Raw genomic sequence first — 22,262 nt, forward strand, 5'->3', positions numbered from 1 at the left:
ATGAAAAAAGTGTTTCGGTTGTTTTTAGCATTCACTGAGGACCTCAGATGGTTCGCCTTCCGGATGCCGTTGCAGCAACTCCGCTCTGCCTACTTTCCTTTGTAGCCTGGCCTTCCATTCCCCTTCTTAGCGGCGCCTTTTTTGTTTTCAGGTCATCTTCAAGTTTTTTGTGAAGTTTCTTTTCTTGCCTTCTACCTTTTTTGCTCGTTGGAATTCCTTTCAATTGACCCTTTAGGATTTCCTTTTTAAAAATAAAATTCCCTCTCATCCTGGGCTCCTTTTCTCATTACAGTTGCTTACTGTAGAACCTTACTAATCAGTGTTTATTAAAGCTCGGTTTTCTAAAATTCGGGGCACATGCTTGGCTGCATTTAGCTTTTGCTTCCCTTAGAATCAAGAAGCCAAGAATGACATGCTTCCCCCCAACAACACTCCCATAACTTCCAACAGATCCACCAGGGCATCCCCAATTATAATCAACTTGAAGTTTGCACAGGAAGTTGTACACATTATGAGCAGCGGATTGCACAGAATCATGCATGCACAGGATCCACTTAGTTGGATTCTTCTCTTCTGCACAGTTCAAAACTGAGTTCCTGCCAGTGCAATGTCATTTGCACTAATACAGTAGCACAACTGGATACTTTCCGCAGATTGCAATAGATCTCATCTGAACATGTCCAGGGCTGGGACCAAGCCTGAGTGTTCTGAGCTTATTCAGAAGAAGAGAGTCCGTTCTGCATGTACAGACCGTGCATATTGCATTTCTGTAGGAACCAGTTGGTGACCAGCTGCTGGATCAGGGCGATAGCTGCTTTGTCTCGGCTGGCAATCCGATGCCCTGCAGCTCTTTCACACCAAGCATCTTCTTTGTGCTCTGATTGCGGCTAGCAGTGAATTGAATCGCACAAAGGATTGTATGATTCTGTGACTGCAAATCAGCCAAAAGGCAGAGCACTCATATCACCCAGCATCAGTGGAAGCTTGACCAACACGTGCAGCAGAATCAAGTGACTGTCCGGCGGGGCTGGATACCATTCCAGGCTGCAGCCAAGGAATGGAGAAGAAATAGTGCGTTGCCTTGGATGTATCGTCTCACGACTGGGTCGCCCCAGTGAAATGCTTCCTGGCTGCAGCATTTTAATGAATTCTGGACCCTTTGCATGTGAAATATTCTTTGCTCGTAAACTCCTCTGCAGCACAACACCAAGTGGAATGCTTTGCAACATCCTCCACTCCTTTCTTGCTTTTGTTCTTAACTTAAAAAATCTTTTTCTCCACCACAGACTCTTTGGTTTGATCTGCACCAGCGGTTGTCGGACAGCGAGAACACAGCCTGTGCGGTGAGTACTCACAAAACTCTTCTCTGACTCCTGCCAGGAGAAAATACTGTAGCGTATGCAAATTAAGAGATTGGGGAGGGGCATCCCACCGTGTTCATCTCCACCCCCTTCTGCTGCAAATGTGCGAGTTCAGGGGAGCAACTTTCTCCAGCAGTGCCCTGGATCGGGCACCACACAGGGGCCCCGTGACCCGCACGAAGCACTGTTTCAGCCATCCAGTCAACATGCCATTTCCTGAAGTCCCTCAGAAAGGAAGTGAGTCAGAACTTCCTTAGGAACCGGAAGGGAGCAGCCCTCAAAATGGGAGTATATGAGCCCATGGATGAGGCTGTGGCTAGAACACCCGCTTTGCATGAAGGAGTTCCCCGATTCAACCTGCAGAACCTCCCGGGGTGCCTAGGAAGGACTCCTGCTTGAAATCTGGAAACCCATTGTTGCCAGTACTGGCCAAGAAGGACCAGTGGCTTGATGCCATGACTGGGTTCAGACCACACAACGACCCATACCCAGTGGTTGGATGTGGGCTGTTGCCGAAAGGTGGGTTCACCTCAAACGACGGATGACAGGAAGCAATGGGTTGTTATCGTGCTGAAACGGGGGGTTGTTCACTATGGTTTGTTATCTCGGCTGAGTTCTTCAGGCACCGTGATATCCCATATTTCAACAACTGCTTACAGTTCCGTGACAACCCTCACTCAACCCATATGTTGAATGTGGGCTATCGCATGGCCTGAACCCTGTCAGTTTCCCCAGGGGTTCAGCCCCCAGGGTCAGGCACAACAGTTTGCATGTCTATCGAACAGGGTCAATTCTTTTAAAAAACAGGGTGTGTTGCTGAAATAGATGATGACCATTTCCTCGTTTGAAGGAACGCAGGACAATGCACAAGGGGTCCAGGGCTCCCCATCCCTCTGGGCTAAACTAGGCCTGCCAGCTGAATACTTACTGAGCAGCTGATGATCAGTGTGTGTGTGTGGGGGGGGGGGTTGAAGTAAGCCTATAGGGCCAAATCAAGACTGGGCCCCTGCACCACATGTCCTCTGCCATGCAGCTTCGCCCTTCCCTGACCCCTTTTTAGTCAATGAAAAGAATTCTAGGGTACAATCTAATGTATGTGTATAGCAAGAGAAAATGCCCTCCACTTCCCAGGATTCCTTGAGAGTTGAAGGACATTTTCCTGCCTGCATGTGCACAGGATTGTACTCTTAACCAGTTAACCCGAGTGACTGGCTCAGTGCAGATCTTTGTGAGAAAGATGCATTTGGAGCACACTGGAACCATTTGCGGAAACCTCTCCGGCCAGAGCGTGGCAGAAGCCGGGACCTTGACGCCCCGTATGGATCAATTCTGTGCCACTCGCCAAACCAGGCTCCAGCAGGCAATGCGGTCATTGCTGCAAAATTATGTGCTCAGAACGAGGGAAATATGCAGGTGCTCTGAAGAATACAGTGAGGCCATTCTGGCTTTTGGAGACGTCCCCACGCCTGACTCTACAGAGCAGAGCAAGTCAGATGAGAACGATGCCCGCCTCACCTGGCTAAGTCCTGACTGCACCCAGGGCACACTCAAACTCAGCCGTGGCCTCCGGTCATCGTGGCAGGTCTCAGGTGTGCTTGCAAATACTGGCCGGCTTCTGCCACCACCCTGGAGCTGCTGCCTGAAGGATGTGCCGACATAGCTAGCGAAGATCAGAGTTGTGAGTGGACTCCAGAGTTGTTGACAAGGAAGCAGATGCTTTTAGGATAGTCGAAGGAACAGCCATTTAAGCAAGCTTGTCCCTGCATGTTTGACCTGTAGAAAAAAGTGAAGTACAAAAGATTTTTATCTTCTCGCCCATTTAGAACAAAACCTTCAAAGCCTGGATGCCAGAAGAATGACAGAACGATGCTGCATATTGCCATGATTTAAGCATAGCCAGGGTTGGCCTGCCACTAAGCAGAGTGAGACAATGACCCTGGCGGTAAATGCTGGAAGGGGGCAGCAGGATCTTGACTGGGTTGGGATGACCGGGCAACCCAAGGCGGAGTATGGGTCGAGCCTGGGCTGTTGCAGAACAAGGGGTTGCGGTTGAAACACAGGCTGTCATGTGCTGTGGAACCAACCAAAATAACAAACTATGGTGAACAACTCAGCCACAACCCGCAGGTCTTCTTCCTGGTTTGTTCATGGTTAAGAAGGCCAACAGTTCAACCCATGTTTCAACATTAGCCTGCACTTGACCCTCGAGTGAGGGTTACTGTGCTGTCTGAACCCAGTCATCATGGGCCATGCCCCTGCCTTGCACCCCTAAGCGATTCTGCTGTCTTATTGCCGTGGCAGCTGCCCCATTGCAAAAGAATCAGCTGCCCACCCAGCCAACCCAAGGCACAAAATATCTTCATGCAGAAGAATAATGCTCTGTAATTTTGGCCACACTTCTCCCTGGCTGGACTGTTCAGGATGTTCTTAACTGCTTAGGCATAGCAGTTGTGGAAGGCAGGAAGGAAAAAAATGCCCTTCCTTCTTCGCCCCCTCTCTCCCTCTCCAAACAAATTCCTCTGGGCTCCCTTTTTTCATCCCACAGGAACAAAGGTGTCATATTAGGAACAGCTGTGCTTCTGAGCAGGATGCATTGTGCTCCCTTCCAGATGCGATCCAGGTTAACTGGAGAGGCTGCTCTCCTCATTCAATCCAGCCGCTAGTGATTAAGAAGGAGGTGGACTGTGGAAACAGAGACTTAAAATAACTCACCTTCACCCAACCACGGTGCTTTCGTTCCCTCTCCATGGTGTCTGGTCAAGAGTGGAAAAGGAGATTTTAATATGCACCAGTCCCCCGGGCAGCAGAGACGAAAACAAAACTCTCCGCAAGGAGACGGGTGCTTGGAAGGAGGCCTTGCCATGGGCTGCCTTGCATCGCCCTTTGGTTGTGGGAAGGAGGCACATCAAGCCTCTTTCACACTTGCACACCAGAGCGTTGCCCATACCACAAAGCCGGGCTCAGTGCTTAGGAGGGGCTGAGGCAGCTTGGTTCAGTAGTTAGGGCAGCCTTCCCCAAGCTGGTGCCTTCTAGATGTGATGGGCTGCAATGCCATCATTCCCAGCCGGCCTGATCCTGAACGATTAGGGCTCAAGTCCTTTTTCTGCCCTGAAGCGTGTCTTGGGTGCGTCTTCCTCACTCAGCCTAAACAACCTCGAGGCCAAAGGGGGCTTCTTACCTGTGTGTACAGGATTGTGCCCTTCATGAGCTGCTTCCGCTTTGTCTCTGTGTTCCATTTGCATCTATTTACATCACCGAAATGTGAGTGAGCTTTTTTAAAAGGCTGCAGCCCCGTTTAGATTTTCCTTGTTTTCATTTCTGTTTTACCATAAGCACATCACCTTGGAAAATAGGTGCAGGGCCAGCAGGTCAAGTCCAGCCCTTCTGTCATTCCGGTTGGGTTCCCCAGGTGGCCACCCCCCCCCTTCTCTTGGCTTCATCCCCTTTACTTCCACCAACTCCAATCAGTCGATCAATTATTTGTTTATTAGCCACTAGGACTGCCCGGGCCTTCCAAAGAGGCTTACGAGGCGAGGCAGCATGCATTTGACAGTTTGCCGGCTCCTACTCATCTTTCCCCACTCTGCAGGTTTCGTTGCTGGCAGTAAAGGCCGAAGCTGAAATAGGCAGCCGCTTTCAATATTTAAGCCCCCGTCTATTTGCAGGTGGCCCACCCACCCCTTGTCCATCCACGGCTCCTAGCGGGGCATCGTGTGGGTGAAGCTGCCGTGCGTTATGGCAGCACTGGGCTGCCAGTATTCGGGGTTTGGCCACATTAAGACTCTCCTCCGCTTGTCTCTCTTCCAGTATCTTCTCTTGGTGCGAACTGAGATGACGGCTTCCCAGAAGCACCTGGCCGAGTTCTGCGGCTCCCTTAAGCAGTACCTGAAGAACGTGGCGGGAGACCAAGATTGCTTCCAGTCAGTAGGACTTGGGTGTTTCATGCCATGGGACAAGACTAAGAGTGTGCGGAGAGGCCTGCAGCGTAGCCCCATAGCTTTTCCCGCCCGGGAACAATTCGGGCTGAAGCCCGGAGAGCTGTTGCTGCCAGCCAGTGCTAGCAGTATTAGATTATGAGTAGTACCGCTGTTCCCATGCTCCTGTGACTTTTGGCAGGAGATTTCCTTGGCTGCAGGTGCAGACTTGTGGGGGTCTCCGAATCTCTCTCACCATTCTAGCACAAAACCTAGGAAAGACACTGCCCAATCACAGTCTTTGGGATTTTTTCTTAGGACCTTCTGCTTTCCCTAAGCCGAATTTCCTGGGAAGGAGAGAGAGGCCAGTGGCTGTAATCTGTTTTGTTCCACCAGCCGAGCAGGGATTATAAATCTCACTGGGCAAGTCCCAAAGGAGCATCGCCTCAAAACCTACTAATCCAACCCTCGCTCTCAGCATAACCAACCCGAACAAAGCTTGTATTTGTTGCTTGTTTGTTTTGACATCTGCATGCAGCCCCCTGACTCCAAGCGGAGTCTTTTCCTGGCAAGCATTCAGTTCAGCCACTTGAAAACAGGACAGTGGCTCATACCACGTCAAATTTGCTGGTCCAGCCAGGCGCTGAACCAAGTGGCTTGCTTGTCTTTAAGGCTGCCCTGCTCTTCTTGCACGCATTATTAGGATTAGAATGATGATGATGATGATGATGCTTGCAAAGAACCCAAAGCAGCTGAGCACTTCTCCTCCTCCCCATTTTATCTTCACAACAACACCCCTGTGAGGTGGGTTAGGCTGAGAGTCAAACAGATTGCTTGCACCTCTTCACCTGCGTTGTGTCTCCTCTGAATTCTCCTTTTCCCTAATTTAAGCTGTGGGAGATGGAACCTCCCACTAGCCTGAAAGTCTCGCGTCTGACTGCTTTCCGCTTTCTTTCCTGTCTCGCAGCGTCACTGCAGTGAGACTTCCCGATGGGGTCACTTTCATCGTCTATGAATTCTGGGAGACAGAGGATGACTGGAAGAGGTAAGAGGAAGTGCTGACAAAGAGGGAGCCCGGCTGAGTTGTCCCCGCAAGCCACGTTGCGGCACCCATAGAGTTGACACCCGTTCTAGAAGGAAGGAAGGAAGGAAGGAAGGAAGGAAGGAAGGAAGGAAGGAAGGCAGAAGGAAAAGGAATCACAGAGCAGGCAAAGGGGATAAGGAGGGACACGGCTGTTGTTGCTGCCCTTCCCCCTCCCAGGGGATGAAACCAGCAGGATCGGGGCCCTCCACCCAAAATCAGCTCCCAAAAGCAAGGGAAGCCCTCCCTCATTCTGATTTCCCCAGCACCCAGAGCCAGTGACGGGATCGACTTCCGGTGCCCTGCTAGGCTGCGGCCAGGTGGCCTCGAGGAGCCAGAGGTGACCGTCACCTCTCTGTGCTCTGGTGCATTTCCCACCCACCAGACATGAGGCAATTCGCCTGGCGCCATCTTTATTTTCCTCTTGGCGCCAGGCAAAGGCATACCCTTTTAGGAAATTTTCTAACATTTAGCCTGAATGCTGTGACCCTCTTTATATTGCTTTTATAGATGTTTTACTTCATGCTGTTTTCATTGGTTTTAGTGCGTTTTACTTTGTTAATATGTATTATGTATTGTAAGCTGCCTAGCAAGGCCTCTGACATTATAGGCAGCCCATAAATACATGTATAAATGAATACAGAAGAGGTGGGCGATGGGCAGGCAGGCAGGGCCTAGGGAGCCAATGGGAGTCCCTGTACTCTCCTTCCTCTGCCTGCCCTGGCCTGTAGCTAAGGATGGGCAAGGGGACCTGCTCACACCCCCCACCACCAATCTCAATAGAGTTTAGCCGTTATCTTTAAATGTTTGTATTTCTGCACCTTTCTAATTTTAACAGAGTTTAAACTTTAACTGTCTGCAAAACAGAGGAATGCCCCCTACTCTTTGGGCATCCCCAGGCTTCTGGATTGGCTTCAGTTCTGCTCCTTCCAGGACCCCCAAGGCCGCTTGGAAGAAGGCTCCCTGGTTCTTTCCAGATTCTGGAGCCCCACTTCAAGGCAGGGTCTGCAGCCTTGGAGGAGGAACCCCAAAGGATCTATGGGCCCCGGCATGTTCCCAGAGGGCCCAGTGGCTCTCCAAGCAAAGGACTCGTGGACAAGCTAAAACAGCCTCCCCCAGCCTGGTGCTCTTGGGGGTGTTGCACTACGCCTCCCAGCATCCCCAGTTGATAGAGCATAAAAGTCAGAATAAATCAATCGCTCTTTTTCCTCTCGCAAAGAAGCCAAAGAGGCATGCATGCTCCTCCTGCTCTCCGTCTTATCCCCACAACAGCAACCCGGGGAGGTGGCCTGGGCTGAGAAGTCATGACGGGCCCAAAGTCAGCCAGTGGGCTCCGTGCCTGAGGGGGGACTCGAACCCAGGCCTCCCAACCCAACTCTCTAAGGACACCGTGGCTGGGAGTCCTGGCCCAAAGCTCCTGGCGGGCACCGAGTTGGAGAAGGCTGGTGCATGAGCTCACCTACAGAGGGGGGCTTTGCCCACCCATCCCAGTGGGCCTGATCGTCCAGAGTAAGGCAAGGGGCCCGTCGTCACCCCCCTCCACTCTTCCCCTCCCTCCAGGCACCTCCAGAGCCCCGCCTGCAAAAGTTTCCAGCATGTGAAAGTGGATACGCTGACTCAGCCCGAAGCGGTCTCCAACGTGTCAGTGCCAGGTACCGATGCGGACGTGCCGCAAGCACGAAATGCAAGCCGTGGGGTGGCCACTGGCTTGCGGAGCGGAGCCGTAAAGTCACAGCCCACGTGGCTCCCTTGTGGCAAGGGATTTCCTGCCCGCATAGCTCTCAAGGATGCACTGGGGTCAGATCAGGTTCACAAGACACGAGATGCCATGATAGAAACTTACCATGCAGGGTCTGTCATGTCATCTGGACCCGGTTCCGTAGTCCCTGCCTGTAGGATTATTTTTCTGGAACCACAGAGAGAGTCGGCGACCGCTTCTACGTTTTCAGGGCTTCCTCACAGCTTCTCTGGTCATCCAGAGACAGGATCGCCATTTTACCATTGTTGATATGGAATCTCCGTAGAGTCCTCTGGCAAGAGTGACCATGGAAGTGGCCACTTCTAGCCTAGGATCTTACTGTCCTCACAGCACCCTAGCAAGAGACGTGTCCTGGCTGATTTTAGCTAAGCAATCTGTCCATCTCCCTGATTACTTGTAGGAGCAGGAACAGCACAAAAATTCCCAGAGGCAGAAGGGGGGGAATCTTGGTGAAACTGCTTATATTCATTGAATATTAATCTCTGTGGGTATACCCGGGAAGGGGGGACCCACCTCAGGACTACAGCGGACCAATCAGGAGGGGGCTGCAGCAGTCCCTGTGCAAGACTAGGGCAAAAACCGGGATGTCACTCATCAGGGCTGCCGGGATGAAATCAGTGAACCAATGTCATTTGATACACTACTTCTTACCTGTGTCACCTGCCTCTTCCTTATTGGCCCACACATAGGGGTTAGAGGGCTAGAGCAGCTCCAGCGGTTGCCCCTCTTTCCAGAGGACTCTCTGGTATTTGTATGCCATGACCATGGAAACCATGATCTTGGTTTCAGCCAACACAACAAGCCATGGTGGCACCGAGAAACCCTAGAACAAACCATTGTTTCTGATCATGGTTTCTGAAGACCAACCTTACCATGGTGAAATACCACGGTGAAATACCATGACTCAGAGAACACAACAGACCAACAATGGTTAAAACAAAAACAAAAACCACCATGGCACACACAGGTACACACACACACACACACACACACTAAATTGTCTATGAGCAACTGGAGAGATGGTTGCACGGATGAAAGAAAACCCATCAAATGGCGGCTTGACTGCCCTTTTGTTCAGGCTCTGGCCCGCCCTCCTTACTGTTCCGTCTTTCCCTTACAGCGGCTTGGTGCACCCTCAACAGAGACTGACACGAAGAAGGCGGTGCCCCTGGGCACGGGCAGGCCTCCCTTTCTCTTCTTTCTGCTCTTTTGCAAAGAGCAAAACTTCTGTCTTTTCTAATGACTTTGTTACAGGTGTTGTCTTCCCCACCTCCAATGCATTTCTACCCAGAAATGTTGTTATTTGCTTGCTATTTGAAGTGAAGTGGGGGGGTGGGGGGACTGTACACACTATCAAGCCTTTAGCTTCTGATCGGCCCCGCCAGGCATACAATCCTCAGCAGAAGGGCTCTGGGGCTCTGGGGGGGGGGGTCCACTGTGGGCCACAGCCTTGCTCTGAAGCATGGCCCCAGGGTCCTATTCCACTTTGCATGGGACTATCCCAGGTTCAGCCGCCAGGTAGGGCTTGAGGGACTCCACGCTGCCTCCAGCACCAACTCAGTGCAAGCCAGGTCCTACGCTCCTGCTCTTATCATGAGCAGGACCTGCTGACAATCCACTCGGAAACCGAGAAGGGCCCTCACATGGGCCCCAAGAACCCCAGTCATGAGCTCACTGGATTTCCAGCTCGATGCCTGCTACAAGACATGCTGCACTCCTGCCAGGTGCTCCTTCCAAATCCTCTGATTAGGTGGCCTTCTCCTTCGGCCAGGGCCCCCTCGCCAGTTGCTTGCCGTTAGCCAGGGTTTACGGGAGTTGTCCAACCAGCTGGCAGAGCGTCAGGTTTGGGAAAGGCGCTGGTTTCCGAAGGCGCTTGCTTTTCTGCCACGCAGCATTGCCAAAGGCAGGAACACGGAGCTTACCTATGCCCAACTCGAGCTGGGAAACTCAGCCATTCCCACTCCCCGGGGACCACCATTCCCTGAAGGCACCTCCACACAGAACTCAGCACCCTCTGCAAATGGCAGGCTGTGGATCCTTTGGAAGAAGCCACATGGTGGTGCTAAACTAAGAAGGGACTCCGAGTATAGATATACCCTTGATTGCACCAAGTTAGGAGACGCGTAGAAGAGTCTTTTGGGGACACAGATTTGTTTGAGTATCTTGTGGGCCAAGCCATGGTGGGCAAGTCCTGCTGTGCGCAGGCTTCACCCCCATAACAGCTTAGCCCCCAGGGCAGGGCTCTGCAAGGGGGCACCCTGGCCCGCCCAAAAGCTGCAAGAGAACGGATACATGCAGAAGCACTGCAGTGAGCACATGTGAGATACAAACAGCTGTCTAGCAAAGCACCAAAAAATGAAATGAATAACCGCACAAGTCTGTTCGCCCCCCCAAAAAAATAAAAATTGCTGAGAATGTTGCAGAGCAGGCGAGACCTCGGCATGTCCATGCGTCCGGCCTGGCCCGGAGGCTGAGCCGGGTTCCCCACACGTGCACGCCGTGCGTGGCCCCGGCAGCTGCGGGACCCTGGATTTGGACCCCTAGATTCACCACTGCTCCAATGGCCCCATTTATTTATGTTACTTTTTAAAAGCTCTTTACCCCGTCCTCTCCCAGAAGTCTCAGGGTGGTAATACAGTAAGAAGCACAGCATCACACCCTCAAAATCCGATTAAAGGCACAATTAAATCTTAAAATGTTGGGGAAATAAACGAAGTGGATTGCTTTTCCCAGCTCTGCCCCAAGCCCTGCCTTGAGTCCTGGGATCAGGCCGGGCGGCACCCCCAGAACCTTCGGGGGTTGCACACAGATTTCCGGACAGGCAACTTCCGTGTTCCAGGATCTTGTGGCTGGGGGGCTTCACTCGCTGCTTGGAAGGAAAAACAAAATCTGCCCCCTCTCCCAGGCTGGTTGCACACTGTAAAGGGAGGGCATCCCAAGAGCACCCGCAAACGGGGCCTGCTGCAAGCCGGAGGCGGCGCTCCTCCCCGTCCAGGCATGACAGAAGAGGGACACCTACTCACAGGGAGTGCTTTCACGGCTCCCTGCAAGCCACGCTGCTGCCACAGAAAGCGGCACAGACATTCTGGGATGGGGAGGCGGTGCAGGAAGAGTGACCCGCCCTCCCCACCTCAAGGGAGTCTGTGCTTGGTGTGTGCATGCCCCCACCTCAGCGGGGAATTGCTGGGCCCACGGGATGGCAAGGGAGGCGACGGAAGATGCCGGGCATGCCTCCCTACCTGCGGTCCGTGGTTGGCAGCACTGAGCACCCCAGCTTCCCACAGGGAATTCTGGGAACGGTAGTCTGGGGCTGGGGCTGAGATTTATCTGGCAGAGTTCCGCAGCATAAATCCCCACCTACCCATTCCCAAGCTCCCATGGAATGAGAAAATTCCCTGCAGACCACGTCAAGGCTGTAGCACAACCGCCAGGAGCATCCTTTGCAACCTGCATCACTTCCCCCTCTGGGTTCCCCTCTATTTCCTTCACTTTAACGCCAGTGCATGAATAACAGACAAGCCGCGATGTACTTGGAGACCCTGTTTTCCCCGTCTCTTGCCGTAGAAAGTAGCTCTCCTGCATTTGGAGCATTTTCATTTTTAAAATATTGTTTCTAACCAGGACCGAAGCAGGCAACGTTTGAAATAAAATTTTAAAAAAAGAAACAAAAGACAAAAAACAAAAAAGGACAAGCCGCCCTCTTCCTTCGCTAAGAGGCTTGCTTATCTTCACTTTTTGAACATAAGCTTTGATAGTTCACACGTCCTGCTTTAGAAAGGAGCTTACATAGCTCTTAAAATGTAGCATACTAGAGAATGTCAGTATTAGTCAATATATACGCAATTTTAATATCTACATATAGAGATATATATGCGCTATTGTATAATTATGACTTAAGTGCTGATAACCAAATAAAAGTAAAAGACAAAAAGGGACATCCTGTCAAGACCTTTTTCTTGCTTTTCCTTTTTCTTACGTGCCCCCATTGTTTGGATGCGGAGGTGGCAGCTGGGAGAGAAACTTCTGTTTTGCAACATGCATGGCCTCAGAGCATTTCTATGACACTTCAGAGCACAATCCTAAGCACTTTATTTATTTGATTTATATTCCACTTTTTTTCAAAGATGTAAAGCAGCTTACATCATTCTCCATCTTGTAAGCTGCCTTGAGAATTCAGTAGGAGAATGCATATAAATGGAAATGATGCATATACATGGAAATAAATAAATAAATATTATCCCCACAACAACAACCCTGTAAGGTAGGTCAGGCTAAGATTCTGTGACTGGTCCTCAGTCACCCAGTGGACTCCATGGCCAAGTCCCAGTTCTGTGCTCTTAACTACTACATCATGCTGGCTCTCAGAAAAAGGAAAAATGTTTAGCCAGAAAAAAGTCCTATGAGGAAGGTTGAGAGCTGGCCAGCTTTACTCAATCTAAACTTGCAAGGGTGCATGTTTTGTGTGCTAAAAAAAATGTTGTGCATAGAAAATGCTCGTGAGTCACAGAAACGAGCTTGCAATGAGGATTCCTTCTGTCTCCAGCATGCAGTCCTGACAGCGCCCCTTTTGGCCATTTCAAGCACCAGATCCTGCAAAGGAAAGTTGCTCTCCGACAAGGGGCTTTCCAGATAGCCGTCCCTTGCACGGCTGAAAACGAAAGGGTGCTACAGAGCAGAAAGCTGTGCCCGCCACCTCCAGCAGGTCGTACCCTGGCTGGGCAGAGAGACAGACCGTTGAAGCCAGCAAGCCAAGGAGAAATGATGCACCAGCTTTTATACCCACAAAAAGCCCAGCTTGCTCCTTGTTCATTTTCCCTCACACACACACCCACACACCTGAGAGAGAGTACTTTTCCTGATGAAGGGCCAGCAACCCAATTCAGTGCAGGGTTGGAGCGAAAAGGGTCGCAGGTACAGCTACATGCCGAGAACAATCCCAGAGCCCCTGCCTGAGTCAGGTGCCCCAATCCGAGTTGAGAGACATGGCTCCAACCTGGCTGTTTTATGCCCTGAAGACATGAAGGATGCTGGAAAAGGGGTACGCAACCTTGCACACCCCACATGTTCTGGACAGCAACACCTGTAGTCCCACAGCGTTGTGCAGGCTGGCTGGTGTGGATGGAAGTTGTTGTCCAACCCATCCAGAGGGCACCAGGTTGCCACCCACACTAGAGAGCATGAACAAAGATCTGGCTTCAGGGATACACGGCATTCAGACAACCAGAGGAGCCCTACCCGCAAAGAGAAGACTTTTGCTCAGAATCCGGGAGATTCGTTTGAGAGCCTTGTTTAGGGCCTGCATGCGCACGAATCCCAGCAAGCTAACAACATTTGAATGTGCTTCCAGGAGAACTGAAGGTAAATTCAAGAGCCAATGAGAACAGTCTTCAGGGTGGTGCAAGTGGCCCCACCAAGCACACCAGGGTCCTGATGAGCACCCATGGCCCTGCAGGGGCTCCTGGAGAGCACTCCACCTTGAGCTTCTCCAGCTCCCGGTAGGGTACCAGCTTAACAGAGCCCCCGGGCGGGCTCTTCCCCTTTCCCACAGCAGCCTGCAGGTTCCCCAGCCTCTTGCTCTGGTCCAAACCACAGAGTCGTGGTAAGGAACAGCAGGAGATGCCATGACCCAGAGCATGGTCTGGAGGCACAGGAGGCATCCGTCATGCTGAAGCTAAGCAGGTCCCGGGCTGGCCTGAGATTGGAGGGGAGACCCCCTGGGAGCCATCTTGTGTTCCACCATGGGAGAAAGGCGGGATAGAAGCACAATAAATGAACAGAATGAACGATCTCCATGCTCCCTGGATCTCTGCCTACCGAGCACGGAAGCCAGAGCAAGACGAAAGAGGCGGAAGAGCGAGAGCAGGAGTTGGCCAGGAGGGCTCCCTGCGGGAAGGGCTCTTGGGCAGGGGCTGCAGAAACCTGGAGCCAGCACAGGCATCCCAGCACATTTTTCTGCCCCTAGAGTCAAGACAGACCACAAAAAGAAACACCAGAAGCCGAAAAGCAAGAGCACCTGATGGGTGACAGGTGACCCGTTAGGCAGCAGAAATGTGTACAAACATGCAAGAATGTATACGAACAAAAGCAATAGGTGAACTATGTTCAATAGGTGAAAAGGCACAACCAGTTCTGTAACTTTATTTACCCATACCAGGCAGCTTAAAAAGTAGCAATCCTTTACATGATGTTCAGCAGGTAAAATCTCCACGCCATCAGATGGAGGAGCCTCTTTTCACTGCTGCCACCGCGAGGCTAGAGCTTGTACAACAGTTCCATGACAGCAATGGTTGTGCTTTGCCCGAAGATGAACGCTCCACAAAGGACGGTGAGGACCCCCCAGGTAATTAGGCAGAACCTGCAAGGGTGCGGGGGGAGAAGGACAAAAGACGGAACTAAGTGCACTTGCGAGATCATTTCACTTCTGGGCCAGCAAAGCCCGCCAGGCAGTTCACTGTAGAACCTTCCTAATATACAGAAACATTATGTTCATATAGAAAGCTTGAACATAAAAATATGCATGCAGTTTAGAACCACTAAAACACCCTTGCAGCAAGATGCTGGGGCCTGATAAACGGCTTACTGTGAAGTCCCATCCTGTGCTGTCAGACCTCTGGGAACAGAGTGCTGAAAACATGGCCAGCCATACCTTAGTAGCCAGGGCATTCCGCCACTGGGGCCACTACTGAGAAGGCCCCACCCTTGCTGCCCCCCCCCCCCATGGGCCTCCCTTGGGAAGGCACTTGCAGGCTCACAGCATTTGTCTCACTTTGTTCCCAGGTGAGGTAAGGCTTTATAATCAAAACTAGGACTCTGGACGGGGAACTGCATAGGCCTGCAGGACGAAGGAGCCAGCGTCACTGCTAGACACTTAGACACCCTGTGCCCTCCATCAGCCTGATCGCCCGCGTTCTGCCCACGCTGCGGCTTCCAGCCCGTCTTCATAGCCAGTCCCACACAGAACGCATTGCAGGCTCCGGCTTGTCCAGGTCACTGAAGTAACCGGACTGTGATTAAACACACTCACTGTTGAAGGTGGAGCCGCCAGCAGATGTCAAAGTTGGAATTTCTGGGAATGTCCAGCAGCAGCCCTGTTGCCCTCCCACCCACCAGAGGCTCCCTGTCAGCGGTGGCCATGGGGACAACCTCCAGTTTTACTCTCCAGCTGCAACACAGAGGTCAGTGCTTATTGCTCCCCGCAGGAAAAACATCCCCCCTCCCAAATACCAAAACTCCAAATGAACATCCTTGACCGAACACGCCAAATACCCCAGTAATCTGCTTCCAACAGGGGCAGCAGGTTCCACCAAAAAGCCGGAGAGCAGAGTTGGAAGGAAACTGGCTCCATACATACAGCAAGCACCGCAGTGCTGCCTGTAAACATGGGGGGACCTTTTAGACATCAAGACTAATGAGCACCGCCTTAGAACAGTTAGACCAGGCGTAGCTTTTCAGTTAATTTTGCCAAGTATGAAGAAGTATTATCCTAAATCTCCTGCATAAATCGGTGCTATCCCAACTCTAATGCCAATCTACTTCTTTGGAGGATCCTGAACTTCAGGGCTGTGATTGCATTTCTTGTAAGCCTGATGCATAATTTTTAGCCAGCACCTAACTTGCCCCCCTTGCCATGTAAAGCAAAAAGCCTCGGACATCCACAGCAGCAATGCCCCCGTTTAGCAGCCATCCTTGTGGCTCTCTGCTGCAGTGCTCGCAGCTCTCCCAGGCCATCTTTTGCAGACGGGAGAAACAGAACGGGTCCAGGCAGCAGTGGCAGCTTTGGGGTGCAAGCGAACGCTACTGACTGTGCTCAGGATGCCGCCACGCGGGGTTTGGTTTCTGGAATGAAGGCAAGATCTTGCATTCCACCCTTTCACTACGTTCCTCAGCATTCAGTGGTGCAACGTGAGCGGGATCCTCTTTGCAAAACCCCACGCCTTCTATCCGCTTGGCCTTGGATTTCCCCTTCGTGGCTAGCCGAGAATGTGATGATTCATGTGTTTGTGTTTGTGGGCATGAGAGAGAGAGAGAGAGAGAGAGAGAGAGAGAAATTTCTCAGGTGCATATACCTCTTCAGCACCTTTCTCTTGGGGGGAAAAAATAGCACCCACTGGTTTCAGCTTCCAGAAATATCAGAGCCAGCCTTCGGCTCTGAGGAAAGGGGAGCTCCATTCAGTCCAGTTCATCAAGTCCCAGCAATCCAAACTGCAAACGGCAATGCAGCCTTGCCTGATACCTCCCAAATCGGATGGCTGTGCAAAAGTCAAAAGCACCCCTAGGCCAAGCCGAGGTCTCCTTGGAAGGATCTCAGAATGGTTTGCAGGTTGGAATTCTTCCAAAATCCTCCCCCATTTCTTGGAGATCTGGATTTCTCCCATCTCATTTGCAAACTCGCAACTGGTGCATTGGGAATCTCTTGTTCTGATACCTCTGATCTCCAGATTTTGCATGGAGCGCACTGTGCACGCACAGTCTGCCACAGTCTCTGCCTGATGTGCACCATCTCCCCCTCGGTGCTACAAGGCTTTCCTTTGCAACGTGATGGGAGGGTCGCTGAAGCAGCAGCGAGAATCTTTCTCCGCATTGTTTCCAGATGCACCCAAGCGAGCCAGAACACTCAAGCTTGGTGCAGTGCTTAGAAAGGTGGACCAGGCCTCGGGAGATCCAGGCCTGGTGCCCACGCGGGCCAGTCCCAGCCTTTCAGCCTATCCTACTCACCAGGCTGTTGTGCAGAAAGCTTCATTTCACAGTTTGGAGCCTCTGCACACTCCCCAGAATGGAGGCAGACTGGGTGAAGCAGTGCAACAGAAGCCAGTATGGGGCAGCGCTTAAAGGTCCTGCGCTTGGACTCGGGAGAGCTGGGTTTAGTCCCCACTGGGCCTTGCAGTTCATTAGAGTCACAGAGTCTAAGCCTAGCCTAGCTCACATAAAAAAGGAGAGAAGGAAGAGGAAGGTGACAGTGGAAACCCCCTCAAGCTCCTTGCAAGAGGAAAAATGCTGCCAGATAAATATTATAATAAATGCAAGTGTCTGCATCAGCCAAATGTCGCACCTTAAGGTGAGGTGCCAGTTACATCCAGGCAGCACTGCACAAATGCATCAGCCTCTGAAGGACGAGTACCACTTGTGAAAACTGTTAGGGGCTGGCACCTTCCTGAGGTTATGCACAGCACATCCTGAGGACCATCCGAGCCCCCTTGGGTCCCTTGCAAGAAGAAAAAGTGGGATATAAATGCATTCCTCTTCCTCAATCATAACATGCCCCACAACCAAATGTGCACCCCAAAGTTTCCAAAACTGCAGACTGCAGCACTGATCTGGGCGCTGCCGGCACAGGCATAAGTGGGAGGTGGGGGGGGGTACACCTACTTGGTCCTGGCCTTGATGGGTTCTGTCTGCATTGCGCACACCAAGCACAGACCTGCAATGAAAACAAATCACTGCACATTCTTTTCCATGCATATACCTGAAATCAGTCTTTTCTTCTGCCCTGCAGTGCAAAGCCAGCAGCCTGTTCAGGTAACGTTGCATTGAGGAGCAGAAGAGAAATTTGATTGTATCTTTATTCATGAGCATTTCCAGTTCTCCAATCATATTTGGCTTTTCGATATTCCTTTCCAAAGCAGCCTAATCATTTCTGATTCACATCCAGGAGTGCACGGGTGGAAGTTGGCATGTGCTGCCAGTTTACAGCGTTTTTTCAGCCTTACTATTATTAATTTTTAAGCCATCTGGTCATGGATGAACTCCTCTCATCTCGTTTCAGAACAGGGCTCAGTAAAGTGAGTTGTTCCCCCAGAGAAGCAGCTGCTTCCACTCCTACAACCCAGCCCAGGTCCAAAATACAGACCTTGCTGCACCCCAGAACACAACTGGCAGTGGCAGCCCTTGGACGTGCTTCCAGGATGCCTGATGCGCTAAAGATGCTGTTGCCCGCAGAAACAACATTTCCCGGGGCCACTGGTTTGCCGCGTCCAAAAGACTCACATGCATCAGCTCCGCTAAGAATCTGAGCGGACAAAACATGAGGGGCAGGGAAAGTAAAGACCAACTCTGCAAACTTGGACAAAGCAAGGTAGATGCAAAGTTTCGGAACATCACTAAAAAGGAACAAAATTGCATGCCGTTCTAGTTCTCAGAGCTGTAAATAAATGATTGAACATGCAGAAACCTGTTCTCCTGTGAGAAAATTTGGGTTACCTTGACACCGAGTTTCAATTAGCTTTCTTTGCTGCAAAGGACACCCAGCTCTGGTCACAACCTGCACAATGATCACCGAGGCCCTAACAAAACAGCATCTCCCTTGAAGGAACAACAGCCCCCTCCTGGAAAGGCAGCCTTCTCATGCATTCACGAATACCTTGCCTAAAGAGGGCAGGGAGGGGATAGGGGTTCACTGAAATTAATCTGGTTCACCTTTTCAATGTACATTGACCTACTTCGCACTTCTTTAAAGAATACATGAATCAGAATACAACTTCTCCAAATTTTGCATCGAGTTGCCCAATCAGAAAATCCGTACAGTCCACGATCTCATGTGCACATTTTTGCACTTCAGAAAAAGTGCTTGCAAAAATGTGCATTGGGGGAAATGGTGTCCAAGACTAGCACAGCTTTGGGAGCAAGCTTTCAAAACAAAACTTCCACAAACGTCTGTAGAAAAACACTGGACTGAATCTATGCTTGGAAAAATGGACATTACAGAAAGTCAAAAGGGCAGATTCGGTCTGTCAATATAGTGAAGCAAAAGCACTCATCACCCTATTAATTTTTTTCCAGCAGTTAGGGGGAGGAAAGAATGGATTTTCCAAATAAAGAGAGTAGGTCAGCGTTGAGGATCTGGGCCAGGTTCCGGGGCCTGGAGCGCTCCGTGAGGCACCACGTGCTTTCCCGGAAAAGAAAGTGTGGCTGCTGCCACCCAAGTTAAGCAGGAAACGGCGACAAGACTGTCGTATGCGAAACGTGGCTTCAGAGTGGGATGCATGCGGCTTTTTATGGTTCCTTCTTTGCATGGCTCCTTTTCTGCAGGTGTGAATTTGTAGCAGCCCTGCGCGGGGGGGGGGGGTTGGCAAGGAACCAGTGTGGGCTTGGGGATGAAAGACTGCGGCGCTCCCTTTTGCATGGGAAAAGCTTCCTCGCTGACAGAGCAACCCAACTGTGGGACCAGCTGCCTGGAGAGGGGGGGCTCTCCCACACCGGAGACATTCAAGAAGAAACTGGGCAGCCTGTGAGTGGGAGGGTGTGGCTTGGTGCCCTGCACCAGTTGTCCAACTCTACTATTCTGTGATTCTGTGTCATCTCCTGTACAATGAAGGGGCCAACCTGCGCTTGAGAAAAAGGCCCCGCCTAGCCAACATCCTGCAGGAACAAGGAGACAACCTCGGCCCTTCAAAGAATCACCACCCATATGAACTCCTTCACCCTTCCCTAAATAAGAGCGCGCACAAGACGGGGCGTACCTGGGAAGATGAAGATGAAGAAGGCACTGATGCCGCCGATGCCGCTGATGACTTTGCTGATGTCCGGGACGCACAGGGCGATGGCCAGCGTGACCACGACCCAGCCCGTCGTGAGCACGACCCGCAGCCCTTTCTCGTGGGGCTCCCTTGTCAGGGCCAAGCCGCACTTGGCGCTCAGGCAAACGTCCTGCAGGACGGACCTGGCAGACACAATCAATGCGCCGTGGCAACCTCGTTCCCGAAGTGGCCGGGCCAGCAGCACGGGGGTGGGGGTCTTGATGCCCATCCCTTCCTAGGATGCCCAGTGCTGCAGCAGGAGACACACCCAGCAATCGCTTCCGCTCATCAGGAAGGCCTCCGTGGTGCAGCGGACAGTCTTGCACTGGGACTCGGGCAATCCGGGTGCTGGTTCCCATTTGGCCGTGACGTTCCCCGGGTGACCAAGCACCGCCTCTCGGCCCAACCCTCCCCACAAGGCTGCCGTGAGGCTAAAAAGCAGAGGAGGACCATCCGAGCCCCTCGCCTTCCTTGCAAGAGGAAAAAGTGCCGTATAAATGCATTCCTCTTCCTCAATCATAACATGCCCCTCAACCAAATGTGCACCCCAAAGTTCCCGAAATTGCTGGTCTGAGCACCGATAGCCATTCCCATCTCCCACAAAGGTGGGCCTTTTTGTAATGCCAGCGAGTCTTCACTGCCCATTCCAGATGGGGCCACCCCAAAATACTTTGGGGTGAGGGGGGCAGAGGACTTCCACGCCCCTGCCAATCCAAAAGTGCCATTCACAGGCTGGGGTGAGATGGAGGTGGGAATCATTTGCTCCCACAGACCTGATGTGGAACAATTAAATGGCTGCAGCCATTGATTTTTCTAAAGGCCGTGCAATGCCGGCCATGCTTTCAATGGGGTATCGGGGTACCAAGGAGCTAGAAAAGGGCACTCCAAATGATCCGGGGGCTGCAGCAACTCCGCCCCCGGATGAAGAACGGTTGTGACATTTAAGGATTTTAACTTGGAAGACAGTGAGGAATTGAGGAGTGACAGAGGCATATAAAATTATGCGTGGTGTGGAGAAGGTTGACGGGAGATGTTTTTCCCCATCTTTCAAAGTGCTAGAACCCAGGAGGGTTATCCATTAAGTTTCTTATAGGGAAGTGAAAATCCAAAGGGTTTTCACTATCTTCAGGCTCCTCCCTTGAGTTCATTAGCTGGCTGGTGAAAATTCCACTTGTGCAAGTCAAGGTAACTCAGACCTCCACCTCTAAGATGCGTTGTGGCTTGCACAATTAAAAAAAGAACATGAAGGACACATGGGCAGATCATACTGTTGATGCTCAGTGGAGGCTGAAAGCCATGCGGTTCTAGTCCTTGCGTGCATGTCCTTAGCATTTTGAGGTGCATTCATTTGATGGATTATATTTGTATCCCATGTTTTTTGCCTTCCAAGAAACTCAAGGCAGCTTACGTGAATCTCCTCTTTCTTTCAAATTTATCCCCACAACAACAATCCTGTGAGGTAGGCTGGGCAGGGAGTCTGTAGCTGGCATAAAGTCTCCCAGTGAGCTCCATGGCTGAGCAGGGGCTAGAACCCGGGTCGTCTGAGTCCCAGTCCCGCACTCTTCACCACAACACCACGTTGGCCCTCAGTACAAACTGCAGCCCATCTTCGAGGCAGGCATCTATGGGAAAAAAAGTCCAACTGGGCCGTTTGATCCTCAGATTGAAAGTAGGCAGGAAGTCTGCTGGGCTCAAGCAAGGTGGACTTCACAGCACCAGTGTATCCCAACTCAACACAGACCGAAGGAAAGGCTGCAAGGCAGTACAGTCTCTGCACACATTTCCTTCCTCGTGGCACAGCATGGAAGCCAGCGTGGTGTGGTGTGGTGGTTCAGCACACGGGGCTGTGGCTCAGGCAATCCAGGCTCTTATCCCCACTCAGCCATGGAGCCAGCCGGGCAACCTCAGGATCACTGGAGATGCTCAGCCCAGCCCAGCCCAGCCCACCCCGCCGGGTTGTTGTGGTGGGCAATAAAATGTGGAGCAAAACGTAAGCCACTTTGCACTCTTTAAGAAGACAGAAGGTGGGATATAAGTCTAATAAACAGTGCTGGCCTCCGACCTGGGTGGCTTTGAGCGGGAGCGTCTGTATGGAGCGTCAGACAGGTTGGCTACCTATTGTACTCCAGTTCATGGCAGACCTGTTGCGGAAGACCTGCGCATGAGCAGGAAGGTTGGATCTTGCCTGTGTGTTGCCCACTGCATCTTCCTGGCCTCTGGGAACGGAGCGTTAGACGAGGCAGGCCTTCGGCGCGATTGTTGTACACACCACCACCCCCGGTTTAGGCCACAAAATGCAGAGGCCCCCAGAAAATGGGAGAACACAGGGCCCTCGGTCCCTCAAACTCCGCATTTCTCTCAGGGCTCAAGCGGGGGAAACGAGGGCTCCCACTCTTACCGTCCAAGCAAAAGGGCGATGGGGTAGATGGTGAGGATGGAGACGCCAAACAGCAGGCGGGCTATGACGACCACCACGTCGTTTCCCGGGTAGGACATGAGAATGTCGGCAGCGACATCGGCTCCAAACGTCAGGTAGCCGTAAAGCCCTGCGGAGGGAACAGGCCACAGTGGCCTCGCAGACCAGCTCTCGGGAATGCGGAGAACATTCTCCGGGAAGAAGCAGGGGAAAGAGTG

The 22,262-nt window shown here is 51.8% G+C and overlaps 2 protein-coding genes across 2 annotated transcripts in view; one reads left to right on the plus strand and one right to left on the minus strand.

Annotated features, from left to right (window-relative positions):
- Nucleotides 1-9,264, plus strand: part of NECAB2 (N-terminal EF-hand calcium binding protein 2) — a 167,818-nt gene extending 158,554 nt beyond the window's left edge. Inside the window, exons 9-13 of the mRNA XM_044433909.1 lie at nucleotides 1,287-1,340; nucleotides 5,169-5,281; nucleotides 6,243-6,320; nucleotides 7,917-8,008; nucleotides 9,236-9,264. Of these exons, the coding sequence (XP_044289844.1) occupies nucleotides 1,287-1,340; nucleotides 5,169-5,281; nucleotides 6,243-6,320; nucleotides 7,917-8,008; nucleotides 9,236-9,264 (366 nt within the window). The remainder of the gene's footprint in view (nucleotides 1-1,286; nucleotides 1,341-5,168; nucleotides 5,282-6,242; nucleotides 6,321-7,916; nucleotides 8,009-9,235) is intronic.
- A 5,048-nt stretch (nucleotides 9,265-14,312) lies between these two features.
- Nucleotides 14,313-22,262, minus strand: part of SLC38A8 (solute carrier family 38 member 8) — a 36,067-nt gene continuing 28,117 nt past the window's right edge. Inside the window, exons 9-12 of the mRNA XM_044434138.1 lie at nucleotides 22,027-22,174; nucleotides 19,572-19,771; nucleotides 17,482-17,533; nucleotides 14,313-14,470 (exon numbers count right to left, since the gene is read on the minus strand). Of these exons, the coding sequence (XP_044290073.1) occupies nucleotides 14,368-14,470; nucleotides 17,482-17,533; nucleotides 19,572-19,771; nucleotides 22,027-22,174 (503 nt within the window). The 3' untranslated portion in view covers nucleotides 14,313-14,367. The remainder of the gene's footprint in view (nucleotides 14,471-17,481; nucleotides 17,534-19,571; nucleotides 19,772-22,026; nucleotides 22,175-22,262) is intronic.

The sequence above is a fragment of the Varanus komodoensis genome, unplaced genomic scaffold, assembly GCF_004798865.1.
Source record: "Varanus komodoensis strain SLA01 unplaced genomic scaffold, ASM479886v1 scaffold27, whole genome shotgun sequence".
Taxonomy (NCBI): domain Eukaryota; kingdom Metazoa; phylum Chordata; class Lepidosauria; order Squamata; family Varanidae; genus Varanus; species Varanus komodoensis.